The 13,551-nt window shown below is 44.0% G+C and overlaps 2 protein-coding genes across 12 annotated transcripts in view; one reads left to right on the forward strand and one right to left on the reverse strand.

Annotated features, from left to right (window-relative positions):
- PML (PML nuclear body scaffold) overlaps nucleotides 1-13,551 on the forward strand; it is a 53,060-nt gene that overhangs the window by 16,831 nt on the left and 22,678 nt on the right. For all 11 annotated transcript variants that reach the window (XR_013520819.1, XR_013520820.1, XM_002753319.5 and 8 more), the window contains exon 3: nucleotides 11,580-12,160. Coding sequence is in view for 9 of the 11 variants with exons in the window: in XM_002753319.5 (XP_002753365.2) it covers nucleotides 11,580-12,160 (581 nt within the window). In the remaining 2 variants the exon portion in view is untranslated. The remainder of the gene's footprint in view (nucleotides 1-11,579; nucleotides 12,161-13,551) is intronic.
- On the reverse strand, nucleotides 1,900-5,054 carry LOC108593588 (uncharacterized). Its single transcript, XM_078335929.1, has 4 exons — nucleotides 5,043-5,054; nucleotides 4,807-4,957; nucleotides 4,025-4,108; nucleotides 1,900-2,397 (listed from the first exon to the last, which is right to left on the reverse strand). Exons 1-4 carry the CDS (start codon nucleotides 5,052-5,054, stop codon nucleotides 2,030-2,032), a joined length of 615 nt encoding a protein of 204 aa, XP_078192055.1. The 3' UTR covers nucleotides 1,900-2,029.

A 13,551-nucleotide genomic window follows, 5' to 3' on the forward strand; every position in this document is an offset into this window, starting at 1 on the left:
AAAAAAAAGACATTAAGAGGTTGGAGTCATATCATTTTTTTGCTTTTTTTGTTTTTTTTTTGAAACAGAGTCACCCTATTGCCCAGGTTGGAGTGCAGTGGTATAATCTCAGCTCAGGGCAAACTCTGCCTCCCAGGTTCAAGTGATTCTCCTGCCTCAGCTTCCCAAGTAGCTGGGATTATAGGCACAGGCCAATATGCCTAGCTAATTTGTTTTCTTTCTTTTTTTTTGAGACAGAGTCTTGCTCTGTTGCCCAGGCTGGAGTGTAGTGGCATGATCTCAGCTCCCTGTAACTTCCGCCTCCTGGATTCAAGCAATTCTCTGCCTCAGCCTCCCAAGTAGCTGGAATTACAGGTGCCTGCCACCACACTCAGCTAATTTTGTATTTTTAGTAGAGACAAGGTTTCACCATCTTGGCCAGGCTGGTCTTGAATTCCACACCTCATAATTCATCCACCTCAGCTTCCAAAGTGCTGGGATTACAGGCATGAGCCACTGTATCTGGCCATTTTTTTTGTATTTTTAGTAGAGATGGGGTTTCACCATGTAGGTGAAGCTGGTCTTGAATTCAGGTGATCCACCCACCTTGGCTTCCCAAAGTCCTGAGATTACAGGCAGGAGCCACTGTGCCCTGCTTCATATTGTTTGTTTTTAATAAAACACTTCTTTTTTTACATGGTAGTAACTGAGTCTCTGCAAAGAAAGATCAAGATGGTTGACTTCCATCCTTCTAATTTTGGTTCCATGTCAATAAGACTATAAGACTCAGCACTAGTCTTTTTACTTTAACATCACTTTTCCCAAGTTTTGTATTTTCACTGAACTCTTAATTGGATAGATATTGTGATAAGCAGTTTTTTTTTTCACAAAGGACTTCTGTGTTCTGAATTCCTTCAGTCTCTTGGTGTTGAGAATGTCTTTAGGTTACTCTGATACTTGAATGATATCTTGGCTGGGTATAATATTCTTAGGACGCACTCTCTTTCAAAATTTTGTAGATACTGCTGCATTGTCTTCCATCATCAACTGTTCATTAGGACAGCCGTGGGCCTAAACTGACTTGCTTTTTCTGTCTTGATGCCTAAAGATGTTTTTTATTCTTGAAATGTATTAATTTAACCAAGCTGTCTTGGTGTTGAGCATTTTGTATCAAATTATTCTGGAACCTAGCATGCTCCTTCAATCTAAAAATTCTCTTTATTTCTTTTCTTTTTCAAGCCAAACTGTATCCAGCCTTATTAAAGATACTTTCCATAAACAATCATGGTATTTCAGTCAGGACATGGGCAGACAATTGTTAACAGTATACAACAATTTTCAAAATCCCGTTTTCGATGGACTACCAAAAATCAGAAAGCCACTATAAAACCCAACGAAGTCCTCATCCGATGCTCTGAACAGGGAAAGTTTAGAGTGAGGGTTGACATTTCACATTTAGCATGTTGTTTAACAACTTTTCACAAGTCGACCCTGACTTTCAGGAAGTGAAATGAAAATGGCAGAATTTATCTGAAGATCCACAATCCAGAAATGGAACCACTGCTGTTTTGGAAAGTGCCATCTCAGTGGCATCACTGGCAAGTCCAGATTGCCTGACATACTGGTAACCAATGATTGGGGGTCAGGTCCCAAGAGATGTCTGCACTTAAGGGAGTTAAGTCTATATTGAAAGATGGAAAGTGAGAAGAGGACATAAAAAAGAATTCGTTTTTCCATACCACAAGGCGTTTGTGCCAAGGTGGCCACGTGTGTAAAAGTCAGGGAATCCCTACTCCTGTGCGTCAGGAGGAAGTTTCTCAAAACTAGAAGGAAAAGGTGTTTTCCCCACATCAATCCAGCTTCGGAGACATTCTCTTAATGGCATATTCCCCTTCCCCACAAAACAACAATGAAGTGTTCTGCGTGCTAACAACATAGCTTAAAAAAAAAAAGTAAAATGAAATTCTGCATTTTTATGAAATTTGATAAAAAATAGTATTTCAAATTGTACAGTCACCTGAAGTACACAGTTATCAAAAATGCACACACTTCACTTGGCATCCCCAGCACCTTTGGCTTTCTGTGCCTGGTCGGTTTCGGCATCTCCATTTTCTGCAGGGTTATTCCCCTCCCTGTCAGCATCAGCTTTTCCCTTTTCCCCTTTAGGTACCTTCTCTCCCTTCTTTACAGGGGCCTTTTTCAGCTTCGGCTCTGGCTTTGGAGGAGCAGGTTTAGCAGCCAACCTCGCGGATCTTCTCCATGATTCGTCCTTCCCCTTGGCTTTATCTCCTTTAGCATCCCCTTCAGCCTTTCTCTTGGGGATGGTGGTGGCGGGACGTAGGTGATGGGCATGGGATGCAGGGGCTCGCGGGCTTTGGTCGGTCCAGGGATCGTTCTTGCCTCTTCTTCCAAAATTCTCTGTATTTCACTTGCTTAAATTACTTCTCCCACATCTTCCTTTTTCTTCCTTTTCATTTCCTTCTTTTTCTTGCTCTACTGGATCACAATTTGTAATTTATTAACTTGAGGTGTATTCAGTTAGTACTATAACAGTACTGCTACCATTCGGGGTGCGGGAACTTATTTACTTAATGACTAGTCAATGAGTAACCAAGATTAGAACCACCATATACATTCCCTTGATACATATTTTTATAAAGTGCCTGAGAATATCAGAATTATTTCAGTCACATAAGGAGTTACTGCCTGTTTTCTGTGTCACCAGATTCTATTAACATTTAATGATTAACTTTACTCTTTGGATTTTGTAACAAGTTGCTGCTGTGGCATATTTCACAATGTGGTTATGTTTTGCCAGAGCTGTGAGAGTTGGTGAGGTATTTCAAGATTGGCAGGACTGAATAGAAGAGCTGCTTGTTCTCACCATATGTTACTTAACTCATACGTGCCATGTTATTTTTTTAACCCCTCCCCCAGCCATGTTATTTTTACCTTAATCATCAAATCATCTTTTTTCTTATACATGACTTTAATTAATTATTTTACGTATTTCCATCTCTTGATATTTCATTTACTGAAAATAGATCAGATTTAAATAAAATATCTTGATAATCAGTATGTATGTGATAAACTCTTATTTCTTGCAACATTTACAGGCATGTAAATGCAAATCGTGTTCATGTTTGTCAGTACGCAATACTATACCATTGTCATGAAAGGCAGTGAATTTACCCCAATGATCTACTTTGCTCCAAAATCTGAATCTTCTTTAATAACAGAGAACACACAGGATGCCCAAAAAAATGTCTCTGTTTGGATTGGACTTAACAGGCATACTGGCCATCACCTCAGCATATGAAGATAACCATATTTCAGAAATACCATGCAGGTGACACTTGGGAGAGCTGATTGGAGCTGGAGAGATCAGAGGCAGGGAGGCCTCTTAAGGCATCATGCTCAAGGAGAGAAGCAATAATTGAGGCAAGAACAGAGGCAGTAGCAGTGGGAACTGTTGGGGCAGCTCTAGGAGCCAGCATTCTGCCTTAATCATCTTTACATCCTCACCCCATGCCTAGACCTAGTTGGTACTCAGTAAGGTTTTTTTGTTTGTTTTTTGGGTTTTTTTTTTTGAGATGGAGTCTTGCTCTGTCTCCCAGGTTGGGAGTACAGTGGCGCAATCTTGGCTTACTGCAACCTCCACCTCCTGGGTTCAAGTGATTCTCTTATCTTGTCCTCCCAAGTAGCTGGGATTACAGGTGCCCGCCGCCACATTGAGCTAATTTTTGTATTTTTAGTAGAGACGGGGTTTTCCCATGTTGGCCAGACTGGTCATGAACTCCTGACCTCAGGTGATCCGCCCGCCTCAGCCTCCCAAAGTGCTGGGATTACAGGTGTCAGCCACCATGCCCAGCCCGTACTCAGTATGTTTTTTAAGCAAATGAAGATAGGATCAAGGAGACTTAATAAAAAAATACTGTTGAAGCCATAGAGGACAGGGAAGCATCCGGGAGTGGCCACTGAATGGTGCTGCCATTCTCCACCATAAAGATGGCAGGAGAAACAGGGAACCCACGTGGCAGCGTACCTGCCACCTGCTGAATGAGTGACATGATCCAGCAGAACATTGCCCACCATGGATACACCAGCTGTATGCCTTGGGAGCAGGTACCTGTGTAGAAAAGAGTGGAGAAGAAAAAGCACAAACTTTCCCTTCTCCATTCTTGGTTGTGGCGCGGGCCTAAGACAGGAGTGTGAAACAGATCATGCTTCCTCTCACTGCGTTCCTTGCTGCTTTTCTATTCTGCTATCTTCCTCTCCAAGACTTCAGGCTTTCCCCTCTTCCAACATCACCTTCTCAACCAATACATCATTGGAGGGGAGGTCAATAGGAATAATGCATTCACTCTCTTCAAATATCCCAGGCTCTGGAATTACCCATCTCCTCTCCTGGTTTCAGAAATCTTGTTTTTTCAGCGGTGTCACCAGGAGACAGCAGGAAACCAATCTGGTTAAATTCATTCATACTGCTGTGTAAATGATGGATGGATCCTTTTAACTGTAGGCACTTGAATTTCCAAAAGAGCTGTTCTTTTGCCACTCTGCCAAAGTGAAAGTGCCGAGTTGCTGCATGGAAGTGGGACAGGTGGAGGAAAGATTTTGGTCACCATTCAGGCAAGCCGGGGGTACCAGCCCTCCTTCACTGGTCCTATTTCATAACATTGTTGCTTCCTGCATTTTTGAACTACCAGTTTCCTAGAACAACAGAAGTAGGATGCTCCCCTGGCCCAAGCAGGCAGTGCAGCTATAGTGACCCATGTGAAGTGGAAAGCGGACAGGGCAGATCTGAGATTGACAGGTTCACCCAACAAGGGATGTCCCCTTCCATGTGTAATGCCTGTTCTTCTTTCACAGCTCCAGAATGTCCAATGACTATGTAGCACTGTGCTGAGCCCTTCACATACACCAGCCTGTCTTTGTGCTTGTAATAGTCCATGAGGGAAGCATTATTACTCCCATTCTACAGGTGGGGGAATTAAGACTCAGAGAGAAAGGGTAATTTGCTCAAAGCCTTGTAGCTAGAAACTGGAAGACCTAATACATACCACTTTCGGCATGGCAATTAAGACAGGGACAGCTTTAGGATGGGGAGATGGAGAACCCAGGAAGCACGTTGGGGCTTCTATTAAAATAAACTGCTCAGCAGGCTGAGGTGAGAGGATTGCATGAACCCAGGAATTCAAGTCCAGCCTGGGCAACATAACAAGACCCTGTCTCTGGAAAAAAAAAAATGGGGGAGGGATAACATGGGAGAAATGCCAGATACAGGTGACGGGATGGAGGCAGCAAACTACTTTGCCATATGTGTACCTATGCAACAATCCTGCATGTTCTGCAAATGTACCCCAGAACCTAAAGTGCAATAAAATATATTTTAAAAAATTAACAATGTGGTTATTTAACTGAAGAGTCATAAAGGGGTAAGTGAAACAATACATCCCAGAGAAGACAAAGAGCTTTGTTTTAATACCTAGACGGGATGTATTTTGAGTGTTTCCCATTGCTTCCTATTTGATGTCCAAACTCCTTTACTTAGAGTTGATTATAGAAACTTCTGGAAAATCTGAATAGGTGAAAAGGAGGGATGAGAGAAAGAGGTAACTCTTACCACGCTAGACCTTTTCCTTTCCTTTTTGCTATCTCTGTGATCATCTAAAACAAAATGAACAACACTTCGTGTTGTTTAATTTGCTTTTCTTATAAATAGTAAGTCATGAATATCTTTCCAAAAAATACATAGTTTTGAATTTTTTTTGGCAGTGGCATCTCTTGATTGTATGGTTTCTTTCATTTCTTCCATAATTATGTCTTTACTATGGTGAGAATAAACAGTCAACTGTGTTTTCACCTTTGTGATGTAATTTTTCACATTGAACTCTGTGATCCATAGGAAGTGTATCTGGTCTGAGACAAGAAGCAAGGCGCTAACTCGATTCCTGCCCACTGCCCTCCTCCCTAGTCAATTTCTCTGATTCCAATTGTTGAAAACCCCTTTCATGTCCATCAGTTTGCTTTTTTTGTTATATAAAATATTACATTTCTACAGATGCCGGGGACTACATCAGGTCTATCTGGTCTATTCTACTGATCCTTCTTTTGACTCTTGAACTAGAACCATATTCTCTTATTAATGCCATTTCTATAATGTGTTATCCTTTCCTTATGCTGATTTATCAAACATTCCTTAGCAGCTGGTGATAGTGGCTTAGGCCTGAAATCCCAGCACTTTGGGGGACCAAGGTGGAAGGATCACTTAAGCCCAGGGGTTTGAGATTAGCCTGGGCAAAATGGTGAGACTCTGTGTCTTTTTAATTAAAAATAATTTTTTCTTCTCATCTATTTTATCTATTTGTTCCTTCATATAAAATTTAGAATCCTAGCTGGACGCAGTGGCTCATGCCTGTAATCCCAGCACTTGGGAGGCCGAGCCGGGAAGATCACGTGAGGTCAGGAATTCAAGGCCAGCCTAGCCAACATGGTTAAACCCCATTTCTACTAAAAATACAAAAGAAATTAACTAGGCATGGTGGCTCACACCTGTAGTCCCAGCTGCTCGGGAGGCTGAGGCACAAGAATCACTTGAACCTGGGAGGCGGAGGTTGCAGTGAGCCAAGATGGCACCACTGCACTCCAGCCTGGGCAACAGAGTGAGACTTGGTCTCAAAAAGAAAGAAAGAAATTTAAAATCCTTTGGTTAAGTTTCAAAAATAATTTAAATTGCCTTAAAGCTTTTTATTAACTTGAGGAGAATTAACAATCTTACAGTATTAAGTCTCTCTTTTTGGGACCTTCATGCAGTCTTCTGTTTTTTAGACTTTATCACTTACTGGGTTTTTGTCATTTTTTCATATCACTTCTACACATTTCTTTTTAGGATCATGTCTAGGTATTTTGTACCTTTTTTTTTAATTTAAAAAAAAAAGTCATTTAAAGATGGGGATCTTGCTGTGTTGCCCAGGCTGGCCTTGAACTCCTGGGTGTAAGCAATCCTCTCACCTCAGCCTCCCTAGTGGCTGGGACTATAGGCATACAACCATGGCTTTGTAGAATTGTTTAAATTGCTGCTGTGAATGGGACCATGGAATTTTTTCCATATTTTGTTGCTCTGCTAAGATAGAATTATGCTTTTTTTGTTTCTTAATTATTATGTAATCTAGCCACTTTGCTGAGCAATTTCTTACTAAGTTAGTGGTGTTTTTGCTCATTCTTTTGAGTATTGCAGAAGCAAATAGACGTTATTTTGCCTTTCTGAAGATACAGTTAAGTCTGGGTTCTTATCATGAAGCCCTTCCAGGGAGGTGCCCACTTCACCTCTGCCTTCTCCTAAGTGCTGAGCACACAGAAGGTGCTCAGTGAGTGTCCTTTGAATAAAGGAACCGCTTGGCTAAGGTCATTCCTGGCCCTGGGTGGTGATTCAGGGTCTGCATCTCAGTCTTACCAGCGGGCTGGGGGCTTTCAGGCCCAGGTGTCTGATTCAGGCTGGCCACCTCACAGACACCTGCTGCCCATTTGCCCATTTCCATCTCGAGGGGGAGCAGGGGTCACTCTCCCTAGGGAGACCCCATTCAGGACAGAAGCAGCTTAGAAATAGACCCAGCAGAGGCTACGGGCGTCCAGAAGGTCTTGGCTGCCTGAGGTATGCCCTTCCAGGCTTGGAGCCCTGTCTCCACGGAAGGGGATCCGACATCAGACACAGTCCGTCTCCCTTGGGTCCAAAGTAGGAAAATGACAACTGTTTCTCATTCTTCTCCCTTTAGTCCTATACTTATAATATTATTTCCTATATTATTATTCCTATAATATGAATTCCCATACCTACAATATTATTCCTATTCCTATACCTTATAGAATTGCTCACGCTTATTAGTATTCTGATTTTTAATTTCAGAAAGAGGGAACACATTCATACACTCACAAGGCTCAAACATAACAGCAATCTAAAAAGGCATGCAGTGAAATGTCTCACTCTGCCCTCATCCCACCGCATCCCATAGCCCACACTTTTATTAATTTGTGTGTGCTTCTAAGATGTATTTATTCAAATACAATCAAATATAAAGATATTCTTATTTTCCCCCTTTCTTACACAAAAGGTGGCATCTGATACACACATTTCTGTACCTTGATTTCTAACTTAAAATATATATCATAATACTAATAACTAACATTTCTTGAACACTTATATGCCAGTCATTTTTTGAACTTTTATCCATATATTAACTCATTTAATGCTTCCAGTACTCCCATCATTTTCATTATTATTATTATTATTATTATTTTGTGTGTGTGAGACGGAGTTTCACTTTTGTTGCCTAGTATGGAGTGCAATGCCGCAATCTTGGCTCACTGCAACCTCAGCCTCCCGGGCTCAAGCGATTCTCCTGCCTCAGCCTCCGAAGTAGCTGGGATTACAGGCATGCACCACCACACCCAGCTAATTTTGTATTTTTAGTAGAGACAGGGTTTCTCTGTGTTGATCAGGCTGGTCTCAAACTCCTGACCTCAGGCCCAGCTCTGCCTCCCAAAGTGCTGGGATTACACACATGAGCCACTGCTGCCAACCCAGTACTCCTATTGTTAACCTCATTTCTCCATGGAGAATTTTCCTTATCAGTATATAAAGAGCTTCCTCAGTGTCTTACAGCTGCATAGTATTCCATTGTATGGGTGGTTCATAATTTACGTAACTAACTGCCTCTTGATGGTGGGTCGCTTCTAATTCTTTGCTATTGTGGACTATGCTGCAGTGAAGAAATTGTATGGATATTGTCTTGTTATGTGCGGAGATAGAACTGCGAGCAGATCCATAGAGAGAGGATTGCTGGGATAAATGCGTTTGTAATTCTGATGGGTAGTGCCAAAATGCCTTCTGCAGAGTTATTAGTTCTTTTCATAATTGCTTAGTATTTATTTCTAATTAAGCACAGCATTGATGAGCACTTGTATCAGTCTGGCTGGCCAGCAGGCTCTCTGTTGGAGGTTTCAGAACAAGTTGATCTCAGTGTTGCCCCAGATGAAACCCTTTCTTCTGGCCTCAGGTGGGCTGACTTATTTTACTTTTTGAGATGGAGTCTGTTGCCCGGGCTGGAGTACAGTGGTGCAATCTTTGCTCACTGCAACCTCCAACTCCTGGGTTCAAGTGATTCTCCCACCTCAGCCTCCCGAGCACCTGGGATTTATAGGTTTATGCCACCAAGACTTATTCTAATCACTGCTGGTGAGGGTAAATTACAGCAGTATTTCTGGGGAAATAATATTTTCCCTGGTAATATTTGAAGAGGCAGCCTTGTAATAGAAACATGACTGAGACAGACTGCCTGGGTTTTTATATAGTTTTCTTAGTTTTCTATTGCTGCTGTAACAAATTACCACAAATTTAGGGGCTTAAAACAATATAGGCCGGGTGAGGTGGCTCACGCCTGTAATCCCAGCACTTTGGGAGGCTGAGGTAGGCAGATCACGAGGTCAAGAGATCAAGACCATCCTGGCCAACATGGTGAAATCCCATCTCTGCTAAAAATACAAAAATTAGCTGGGTGTGGTGGCGTGTTCCTGTAGTCCCAGCTTCTCAGGAGGCTGAGGCAGGAGAATCACCTGAACCCAGGAGGTGGGGGTTGCAGTGAGCCGAGATCACTCCACTGCACTCCAGCCTGGCAAGAGAGTGAGACTTTGTCAAAGAAAAAGAAAAAGAAAATAAATATATATATTCTCTTATAGTTCTGGAGGTCAGACATCTGAAACAGCTGAGGTATATTAAGGTGTCAGCAGGCTTTGTTCCTTTGGGAGCCTCTCAGGGAGAATGTTTTCTTGCCTTTCCCAGCTTCTAGAGGCTGCCCACATTCCTTGGTACATGGCCCCTTTCTATCTTCAAAGCCAGCAACATCACAACACTCCCACCTCTGAGTTCGTCACATCTCCTCTCACTCTCCTACCTTCCTGCCCTTTCCTTTTTAAGGACTCAGGTGATTACATTGGACCCACCCAGATAATCTAGAATAATCTCTTTATCTAAAGGTCCTTAATTGAATAACATTCTGCAAAGACCCTTTTGCCGTAGTAAGGTGACCTAGTCACAGGTCTCAGGAATTTGAATGTGGACATCTTTAGAGGCCACTATTCTGCCTACTAGAGTTTGCGTCTAGACTCTACCACTAATTGTGTGACCTTGGACAAATTATTTTGCCTCTTGCACCAGTTTTCCCATCTCTAAAATGGTAATAATAATGGTACCTATTTCGCTGGATTGTCAGGAGGATTGAATGAGTTAATATTTGCCAAATGCTTATAATAGTGTCTGACACACAATAAATGCTATGGAAGTATCCACTAGCTAAAATATATTAACTAAATAAAAATATTAAAATACAAACTCTTTGATCGAGCAAGCCTATATTTATAAATCTTATTTCATAGAAACAAAAGCATCCATGATTAAGCTATATAACTTGGATGTTACTGAAGTGTTATCCATATTGGCACCAAAAGAAAAAATAGGAAAGGAAAAGGAAAGAAAGAAAATGCACAAACAGAAAACTACCTGAATGCCGGCCAAACGAGAATGACTGAATCAGTTGTGACCCATCTGGGATATACCAGAGCAATTAAAGAGAATATATCAGATCTGTGCCTATGGACCTAGAGGAATGCTCTGAGTGACAGTTTGGCGAGAGGAGGAAGTTACAAAGTATATGACTTGATTTCCTTCCTTCTCTCCCTCCCTTCCTTCTTTTGAACAAACATCAACCCCCAAAATTGTTGTAGATATCTGGGTCCATTTAACATGTTCTGTTTCTTCTTCCGGGAAATGTAGATAACAATAATTTTCACCCAAGGGGCTCTTGCAGCAGTTAAGTGGCCTGCCTGACATGCGTCAAGTCTGTGCCATCCTGCAGGCAGCAGCCCAGCCTGGCATTTGCAGAAGGTGGTTTCAATGGAGAAAGGTGTGGAAGGGTGCACCCCACGATGCTCACCTGGCACCACTTGGTGGTGAAGGGAAATTCAGAAGTGGTGGAAAGAGACTATTTTCTTTTCATATATCTTTGTATTGTTTTCCAGATTTTGAAATTGTTACTGTAGTAACTTTTTTTTTTGAGATGGAGTCTCGCTTTGTCTCCAGGCTGAAGTGCAGTGGTGTGATCTAGGCTCACTGCAACCTCCACCTCTCTGATTCTCTTGCCTAAATCCCCCGGTCCCCAGTAGCTGGGACTCCAGGCACGCTCCACCACACCCGGCTAATTTTTTTTTTTTTTTTTTTTTTTTTTTAGTAGAGACAGGGTTTCCCCATGTTAGTCAGGATGGTCGCGATCTCCTGACCTCGTGATCCACCCACCTCGGCCTCCCAAAGTGCTGGGATTACAGGCGTGAGCCACCGTGCCCGGCCTACTGCAGTTATTTTTTATACTCATGTGTTACTGGTAGTTTGGAGACTATCATCATAATCACAAACACCGAACTGGGAAAAGCAGGAACCGAGAAACATCCCATGATTCAAAGTCTGGTAATTTTGCAAGAGGAATTTAATAACGAACGTTTTAAGTGGAAAAAGGAGACTCCTAACCTAATCCGACCTTGTGTGTCCACAGCATCTACTGCCGAGGTTGTTCCAAGCCGCTGTGCTGCTCGTGCGCGCTCCTTGACAGCGGCCACAGCGAGCTAAAGTGCGACATCAGCGCGGAGATCCAGCAGCGACAGGAGGAGCTGGACGCCATGACGCAGGCGCTGCAGGAGCAGGACGGCGCCTTCGGTGCGGCGCACGCGCAGATGCACGCGGCCGTTGGCCAGCTGGGCCGCGCGCGCGCAGACACGGAGGAGCTTATCCGCGCGCGCGTGCGCCAGGTAGTAGCTCACGTGCAGGCGCAGGAGAGCGAGCTGCTGGAGGCGGTGGAGGCGCGGTACCAGCGCGACTACGAGGAGATGGCCAGCCGGCTGGGCCGCCTGGACGCTGTGCTACAGCGCATCCGCACGGGCAGCGCGCTCGTGCAGAGGATGAAGTGCTATGCCTCGGACCAGGAGGTGCTGGACATGCACGGTTTCCTGCGCCAGGCACTCTGCCGTCTGCGCCAGGAGGAGCCCCAGAGCCTGCAAGCTGCCGTGCGCACGGATGGCTTCGACGAGTTCAAGGTGCGCCTGCAGGACCTCATCTCTTGCATCACCCAGGGGACAGGTAAGCAAGCAAGCCACCTTCCTGGGTGGCCTGTGCCTCGATGCTGCACCCTGGGGAAGGCGAGTCAGAAGAGATCATCTCCATTTAATAGAAATGGAAACTGGGTTTTTATTCAGTCTTTGGGATTTGATACACTCTTAGGATCCAGGGTTCAGGATAGGGGGAGATGAGGCTTTGAAAAGGGTTGCAGCCACCCAGAGGGCACACGTTTTACTAATTTACGAGGCTTTATGTATTGACCAAGCGATGACTCATGGGGAAAGTGGGAAAGTTGAAAAACTGCAAAGCTGAGAATCAGACCTAGTATCATTTTGGCGCCAGAGGGACCAACCACTTCAGGAAGTTCTCTTAAGTCCCTTGTCTTGGAACAGAGAAGTCAGTTGGGACCTGGGGTTAGGGCAGAAGTGGGCTAAGAAAACCTCCTGGGGATGGTTGGGTGCCTACCCAAAACCGTACAGTGGCTCAGTGGAGGGGATCCCTTGTCTGCAGGATGACCTGCTGTCTGCCAACCTTTGTACACCCTGCCTACTGTTGGGCACTTGAGAGGTAGGGAGACACAGACCATTTCCTGATCTCAAGGAGCCAGAGCAACATCACAGAGCTGGAGAATGAGATAGTGCTCAGCCCTGCAATCCAAATCCGGAAATTGTAGCAGCTCCATATTAGCTGGAGCAGGGGGGCTTTCAAAATAAGGGGTGGTGGGAGTACACAAGAGGGTCTCTGGGTCTCTTTGACTAAATCTCTAAGCTGGAACATGAGTTCTGAGCAGCTGGTATAGAATGTACTTATTGGGAAAGGGTAGGGAGGGTACAGAATCTGAAGGCACCTAAGCATGTGCCAGTGACAGAGAGCTTACTTATTTCTCCTGGAGCTGGACATGGGTCATAAAGGATACTCCTAGAGGGCCTAGACATGTGCCTTCTCCACCTAGGCAGTGAGTGTTACCCATATCAAGGAAATGACCTCACAGAGTTTACACAGCTTGCCTTGGGTGTTACAACTGGGCCATGGCAGAAAGAAGGGTTATTTTATTCCGAAGGAGGAGAGATTCAGATTAACAAAACCAGCCTGCAGATAAGGGAGATCATGGAGGTCTCACGGTATGCAGAGAGTCGGTGGGTAATGCTGGCTCTATGGTTGCACACACTTAGCCTTGCTGGTGGCCCAGAGATGGAGAGGGGTGTACTTGGGGTTTGGAGCCAAAAGCAAGCACTCTAATGCCATCTCTCTTTCCCTTCTGGCTGGGTTCCTGCCCACTGCAGTTGAGAGAGCTCTCCTTCCAGCTGTAGCCCCAGGGAGTTGTCCAGTGCTATGGGGTGCCCTGGAATATAGGTATCCAGGAAAAGCAACAGGGACCTCCTCTCTATCACTGTCCCGGGTCAGGATGTTCT

The sequence above is a fragment of the Callithrix jacchus genome, chromosome 8 (assembly GCF_049354715.1).
Source record: "Callithrix jacchus isolate 240 chromosome 8, calJac240_pri, whole genome shotgun sequence".
NCBI lineage: Eukaryota > Metazoa > Chordata > Mammalia > Primates > Cebidae > Callithrix > Callithrix jacchus.